This window comes from Malaclemys terrapin, chromosome 2, assembly GCF_027887155.1.
Source record: "Malaclemys terrapin pileata isolate rMalTer1 chromosome 2, rMalTer1.hap1, whole genome shotgun sequence".
NCBI classification, from domain to species: Eukaryota; Metazoa; Chordata; order Testudines; family Emydidae; genus Malaclemys; species Malaclemys terrapin.
Window position 1 is genome coordinate 284,831,521 of NC_071506.1, and position 7,388 is coordinate 284,838,908.

General features: G+C 56.8%; 1 protein-coding gene across 1 annotated transcript; it reads left to right on the forward strand.

The window, feature by feature from the left end:
• The first annotated feature begins 1,338 nt into the window (after positions 1-1,338).
• LOC128830964 (gastrula zinc finger protein XlCGF7.1-like) lies at positions 1,339-3,351 on the forward strand. The gene is made up of 3 exons (XM_054016957.1): positions 1,339-1,378; positions 1,497-1,610; positions 1,903-3,351. Exon 3 carries the CDS (start codon positions 1,965-1,967, stop codon positions 2,889-2,891), a length of 927 nt encoding a protein of 308 aa, XP_053872932.1. The 5' UTR covers positions 1,339-1,378; positions 1,497-1,610; positions 1,903-1,964; the 3' UTR covers positions 2,892-3,351.
• Positions 3,352-7,388: the final 4,037 nt, after the last annotated feature.

Genomic DNA, 7,388 nt, shown 5'->3' on the forward strand with positions numbered 1-7,388 from the left:
TGCGGGGAGACGATGCTAACCAGGAACTGGGTATTGACCCAGCAACACGCTGCTCCTTTCCCCACGAGCTGGCAGCCCCTGAACTCTGTCGTTTCCTTATTTGTTAGCCCGGCGGGTGCGAGGAAACGCTCTAATCTCCAGTTAGGAGCCTCTTTGCCTGCACAGCCCAGTGACTTCATAGGACTTCAGTGGTCCTTCATCCTGGCTTCTGCACACCCAGAGAGGTAGCGATGAGAGGAAGCCCCTCCTACTGCTAGCTGCCTGAGATGCATACTGCGGGGGAGGGGTTACCACCAATCTCCCATCCTCCCCGTGCCCAAGAGGTGGTCCAGAGTCTCCGTGGACCTGACCGGCTGACGTGGGTCTGCTCTAGTCTGTGATGGGCCTGCCACCGGGTTCTCCTGTTGGGTCCTTCTGGTGCATCTTGTCCCTACCCTAGTCCTCCCTGGCCTCAGTCACTGTCTCTCCTCAGTAGAGTCCTTTGGGCTCGGGCAATGACAGGTGCTTGGTTCCAAGTCCTCGTAAAGTGGCCAGTGACTGATGGTGAAATGTAACCGCCTCTGATGTCCTTTTCCAGATGGTGCTATTTGCAAACCGTACCTCCTGTCCTGGACGGAAGAACCGTGTGTCCGGGACCGGGGGGGCTTAGCAGAGCGCGAGATCCCCACGGGACTCGGGACAGGTTAGTAATCACCTACAGCAGCTGGAGCTGGAAAGAAAATCAGACCTAACCGAATCCTCGTAAGCTCTTCTGTAGTGAGGAAGGCCGGTGCAGTGGTCAGTGGACTAGCCTATAACTCCGGAGATCTGAGTTCATTCCCTGCCTGCGTGAATCACGCTGTGCTGCGGTTCCCCATCTGCGTAACGAGGCTAACAGGGCTGCCTCTGTGTGAGGATAAACATGAAAGGTTGGGAGGTGCTTGGGGCCACAGGTGAAGTCCGTGTCCCCCCAAGCCAGCGGCTCATTGGGCTGAGGCAGTTAAGGCCTGTCGGTTTCATAGCCAACAGTACACGAGGGAGCGCTGTGGTCAGCATCACACGCGGCCGCCTGTGACTGCCCTAAGCCGACCAGGGCGAGTGGCCTGAGCAAGGCGAAACCCACGCCCTTCAGGCCTGCAGCGGAGCACCTTAGCCACTCAGCCCCCGCCCTCGAACCCTGGCAGAGCCAGAGGTAGAAATGACGTTTGCCAGAGAATTGCTCCAGTCTCATTGCTTCCTGATCGGTGTACTGCAGCAGCATCAACAAGGAGCTAGTGCGGACACAAGCCCGCCCCTATAACGGACCATCACTCATGGCTTCCCACCAATCACCGCTGGTTTTTTTGACCTTTCGACAGGTCTCGAGGCCCCCTGGTTTCCTTTGGCTCCGGATCCCCAGGTGTGTCCGTTTAGCCCGCCCCCCAGAGAGAACACTGCTGGGTGGAGCCCTGTTTCGGGAGCTGCTGTTCTGATCTCCACGGGACACTTGGTAATGTTGTTCTCTCTCCCGCCAACAGAATCTCTCGTTTCCCCAGCTGGAGCTGTGGCCCGGACAGAACAGGGGGGAGAGGCCTGTGCAGGGAGCCGGCAGGACTCCGAGGAAAGAGAAACATCGGTGGCTCTGAGCACCGGTGAGTGATAGTTTGAATGTGGCCTTTTGGGCTTCACAAACTCTAGCTAATGAGAGAAGGCAGCACCGGGCTGGGCCTTTCTCCCCAGCCCGCACTGGTCAGTTTCGATTCTGTCTGTCTAGGTGGATTCTCAGACGGCCCTTAGCAGCGTAGTACCGGAGCTCTTCAGAGCAGGGATGTCTCGTATCGTGTTCGGATCATGCCAGGCACAGTGGGGATCTGATCTCGGTTGGAGCCGAGCGGGGGCTCGTTCTCCTGGCACAAGGGTGGCTGGATTCTCTGTATGTTCCAGGTGGGATCGTAGCGGAGGCGCAGCGTCTTGAGGCGCATCTCCCCCACCGCGAGCAGCGCCAGATGGCGTCGGGAAGGCGGGTTTTCTGGAGTCCCGAGCAGAGAGATCCCCAGGATGCCCACAGGGTGGAGGATCAGTGTGGAGCTGCCCTCAGTAATTCCCCTGAGCAGCCAGCCCTGCTCCCAGGGTCGGAACCTCCCTTGCCCTCCGCGGGGGCAGGATCGGGCCCTGGGTGGGCCAGAGTTCCCTGCGAGAGCCGAGACGTGGCTGCCCCTTACGCCGCGCAGGCCGGGGAGCGGCCCCATGCCTCGAGTGCCGTGAAATCCCAGGCCCACTCCCCAGCAGATGAGCCAGTCCAGTGCAAAAGGAGCTTCCCCCAGCCCATGAGCCTGGCCGCCCACCAGCCCAAGCCCAGTGGGCAGAGGCCCCATGCCTGCAGCGAGGGCGGCCAGAGCTTCAAGCAGCAGCAGAACCCGATTATCCACCTGAGAACCCACGTCAAGGCCAAGCCCCACCAGTGCAGCCAGTGCGGGCAAAGCTTCCTCCACCGCTCCCGGCTCACCTACCACGCCCGCATCCACACCGGCGAGCGGCCCTACGCCTGCGCCCAGTGCGGGAAGTGCTACAGCCGCAAGGAGCATCTCCAGAACCACCAGCGGCTGCACACGGGCGAGCGGCCCTTCCAGTGCCACGAGTGCGGGAAATGCTACATCCGCAAGGAGCACCTGCAGTACCACCAGCGCGTCCACACCGGCGAGCGGCCCTTCCAGTGCGCCGCCTGCGGGAGGAGCTTCATCCGCAAGCAGAACCTGCTGAAGCACCAGCGCGTCCACACCGGGGAGCGGCCCTACCAGTGTGGGGAGTGCGGGAGGAGCTTCCGCTACAAGGAGTCCCTCAAGGACCATCAGAGAACTCACGATGCTGAGCCAGGGTTGCCCCCCCGGCCTGCACCCAGGAGCCGGGCTCAGGAAGCAGATGCCTCTGTGTGAGAGGGGAGCCAAGGGGGGGTCGGGGAGCTGATGATAATACTCAGCCCTTGTGCAGTGTTTCCCCTGGGCTGGGCCCAGAGGAGCCTGGCTCTCCCCAAGCGTGCGCCAGGAAAAGTGAAAGGACTTGGTCACAACACGGTGCCAGGAATCGAACTTGGGTCTCCTGAATCCCAGCCCTGTGCTCTAACCACTAGTCCACACTGCTTTCCTGTAGCAGGAAACTTCTTTTGGCTAAAACCCCCTCTGAAAGTGAGCTGGGCACATTGCTCGTGTAGAACTGGTCTCTGCCACCCGGAGCAGTGTCCCAGCTCCGGGCATTACAGCCTTCTCCTCTGGAGCTCCTGCTGCCCTGAACCTCTCCAGCCGCTTTCAGATCTCCTGGGGCTGTAGGTAGCCATCCTTGCTCCCATCCCCCTCTGTTTCTCGTGCACAATGGAAAATAAAGTTTGGCTGAATTCTGCTGGACTGGGCCTTTTTTCCCCCCAAGCCAAAGGCAATTCAGGCAGCGCGCTCTCTCTCCTGCTCTCACAGCAGGGCTGTTCGCACTGGGGAGCCAGCATCTGCTTGAAAACATAACTGTGCAGTGACGTCGGGGGGAAGTGGAGCTGCCGGGATGGCGCAGCCGGCTGAATTTGCAGCTCACGTGTCTCTCTGGCCTTTGGGCGCCTGGGAGCGCCCTGCATGTCGGTGCAAAGATTGCCGTGCTCGGGAGAACTGCAGCCCCCTCCCGCGGGGACGCTGCACTGGTGAACGGCTGGGGAAAGTCCCCCTGTTTTGAACGGCGTCAGCCCTTCTGCGTTAGGGGTTTGCACCGGGGTACCTACCCAGGCACACGTTGCCCAAATGCAGCCAGGCCTCGCCCTCAGTGACCCGGGGACCACTGACACGCTGTCCACACTAACGCTCCCACCACCGTGGGCAATGCTAAGGCTCAGATTTCAGAGTAACAGCCGTGTTAGTCTGTATCCGCAAAAAGAAGAACAGGAGTACTTGTGGCACCTTAGAGACTAACAAATTTATTAGAGCATAAGCTTTCGTGGTCTGGCTAAGGCTAAGACTAAGCTAAGGCTGTGGTCTGCAAGGCCACAGAGCCGCTTCACCTCGGTAGGCTGGGAGCGGTGAACCGCCATGGGCTGCCCGCCTCCCGTTTGGGCCAGGGAAGAGGGTGCCCCGAGGTTGGCCTGCGGTGGTAATCGTGCAATAGTCTGTGGCAAGGGGAGGAGGAGAAATGGGAAAAAGGGACCCCGCTAGCAGTCCTCTCTGGTGTCCCTCCCATGCGCAGACCCAGAACAAGGAGAATCAGGGCTTGCGGCACTATAAATGCCTGGTATAGCTAGGCCGGCAGCGCCCCCTAGTGGAGACACGGGGTGTGCCAACAGACAGATTATTTTTCTACCACCACGTACCCCCATGTCCCTGAACGCCGTTCGCTAGGCCAGGACAAGGCAGGGAGGTCGTATCTTTCCCTGGACCAACCTCTGCTGGGGAGAGAGACGTGCTTTGAGCTTGTCGCGGTTGAAAGCTCGTCTCTCTCCCCAACAGAAGTTGGTCCAACAAAAGCTCTGACCTCACCCAGCTTCTCTCGAATATCCTGGGACCGACGTGGCTACAACAATGCTGCACGTGAGCTCGGCTGCCAGAAGCATTTGATAGTTGCACCTACCGCTGGGGGTTTTGCCGGCATAGCTGGGGGGGGTTCCCCCCACCCCGGCACTCCTGGCCCACAGAGCTATGCCGCCAAACCTTCGTAGTGTAGTCAGCCTGCGTGTGACAGACACTTGGGAAAATGCAGCGGATGCATCTGGGGAAAGACGATCCAATGGGAGGGAGAGATCTAGGAACCAGCAATGACTGAATGGGATGCAGGGGAGGGAGCAGGCAGCAAATTAGACCCGAGTTTGCAATGGGATATGGCTGCAAAAAAGGCCGATCCGAGTCGCCAAATCACACTGCTTGGCGTGGCCAGTACCCACCCCGATCTCTTTCCCCTTCCCTTGTCTGCCTGCTTTGCTCTCTGCGGGGCAGGGCCTGTGCCCTATGCGGGTGGTCCTGGAGCCAGTTGTTAGGAGCAGCATTGAGGCGCATATGGGAAGGCGGCCCCGTCCTGGAGCAGGGGTGGGTCCTAACCCCTGGAGTCCTGTGGCCAGCTTTACGCATGGCAGAGTGGACACCGCTGAACTGGAAGGCCTTTAGAGAACAACCTGGGGGCTGGAGGAGCTGAGCTCTGAGGAATGATTGAGTGTGAAATGTGTAGTTTGGCTAAACAGGGACTACAGGACTCCCCTGCCTCTTCTAATGTGATGCTTAGAGAACTTTGCAGCTCTGTGGCACAGGGCAGACACAGCTCCCGTTCTGTCCTGCTCTCCAGCAGTGGGTCAGCCCTTCACCACTAAAGACCATAAGAATGGCCAGAGGGTCAGACCAAAGGTCCATCTAGCCCAGTATCCCATCTTCCGACAGTGGCCAGTGCCAGGTGCTTCAGAGGGAGTGAACAGAACAGGGCCATTCATAGAATCATGAATCATAGAAGATCAGGGTTGGAAGGGACCTCAGGAGGTATCTAGTCCAACCCCCTGATCAAAGCAGGACCAATCCCCAACTAAACCATCCCAGCCAGGGCTTTGTCAAGCCTGACCTTAAAAACCTCTAAGGATGGAGATTCCACCACCTCCCTAGGTAACCCATTCCAGTGCTTCACCACCCTCCTAGTGAAATAGTGTTTCCTGATATCCAACCTAGACCTCCCCCACTGCAACTTGAGACCGTTATTCCTTGTTCTGTCATCTGCCACCACTGAGAACAGCCGAGCTCCATCCTCTTTGGAACCCTCCTTCAGGTAGTTGAAAGCAGCTATCAATCCCCTGTGACAGACCCAGACCAGTGGGGTACAGGAATCTGGTAGAGGGCAAATATACTGGTCACTGGATGAGTAGTTTTCTGTTCCCTGAGTGACCAGAGCAGGGGCTGCACTAGAGTAAACAGGAACCTGCTAGAAGCAGTTAAGGCAGGCAGGCTAATTAGGGCACCTGGAGCCAATTAAGAAGAAGCTGCTAGAATCCATTAAGGCAGGCTAATCAGGGCACCTGGGTTTTAAAAAGGAGCTCACTTCAGTTTGTGGTGTGAGGAGCTGGGACCAAGAGGTGCAAGGAGCTGAGAGGGTGTGCTGTGCTGTTGGAGGACTGAGGCGCACAAGTGTTATCAGACACCAGGAGGAAGGTCCTGTGGTGAGAATAAGGAAGGTGTTTGGAGGAGGCCATGGGGAAGTAGCCCAGGGAGTTGTAGCTGTCATGCAGCTGTTACAGGAGGCACTATAGACAGCTGCAGTCCACAGGGCCCTGGGCTGGAACCCGGAGTAGAGGGTGGGCCCGGGTTCCAAACCTCCCAATTGACCTGGACTGTGGGTTCTTCCAGAGGGGGAGGTCTGTGGGCTGTTCCCCAACTCACGTGGTGAATCTCTAAGGCAAGAAAATCTGCCAATAAGCACAGGACCCAGCCTCTCTTATAAATCATGTGCCCCAGCCCCCTAATCATTTTCGTTGCCCTCTGTGGACTCTCCAATTTGTCCACATCCCTTCTGTAGTGGGGAGACCACAACTGGACCCAATACTCCAGGTGTGGCCTCACCAATGGAGGGGAATAATCACTTCCCTCGATCTGCTGGCAATGCTCCTACCAATACAGCCTAATATGCCATTAGCCTTCTTGGCAACAAGGGCACACTGTTGATTCATATCCAGCTTCTCGTCCACTGTAACCCCTAGGTCCTTTTCTGCAGAACTGCTGCCTAGCCACTTGGTCCCTAGTCTGTAACAGTGAATGGGATTCTTCCATCCTAAGTGCAGGACTCTGCACTTGTCCTTGTTGAACCTCATCAGGTTTCTCTTGGCCCAATCTTCTAATTTGTCTAGGTCACTCTGGACCCTATCTCTACCCTCCAGTGTATCTACCTCTCCCCACAGCTTAGTGTCATCTGTGAACTTGTTGAGGGTGCAATTAATCCCATCATCCAGATAATTGATACCGGCTGCCAACTAGACATTGAGTTGTTGATCATTACCAATTGAGCCCGACGATCTAGCCAGCTTTCTATCCACCTTATAGTCCATTCATCCAATCCATACTTCTTTAACTTGCTGGCAAGAATACTGTGGGAGACGGTATCAAAAGCTTTGCTAAAGTCAAGATATATCACATCCACCACTTTCCCCATATCCACCGAGCCACTTATCTCATCATAGAAGGCAATCAGGTTGGTCAGGCATGACTTGCCCTTGGTGAATCCATCCTGACTGTTCCTGATCACCTTCCTCTCCTCCAAGTGCTTCAAAATGGATTCCTTGAGGACCTGCTTCATGATTTTGCCAGAGACTGAAGTGAGGCTCTTTCTTCCCTTTTTAAAATATAGGCACTATATTTGTCTTTTTCCAATTGTCTGGGACCTCCCCCTATCACCATGAGTTTTCAGAGATAATGGCCAATGGCTCTGCAATCACATCA

Coding starts and splice junctions, on each gene's coding strand:
- LOC128830964 (XM_054016957.1), top strand. CDS start 1,965: ATGGCGTCGGGAAGGCGGGTTTTCTGGAGTCCCGAGCAGAGAGATCCC.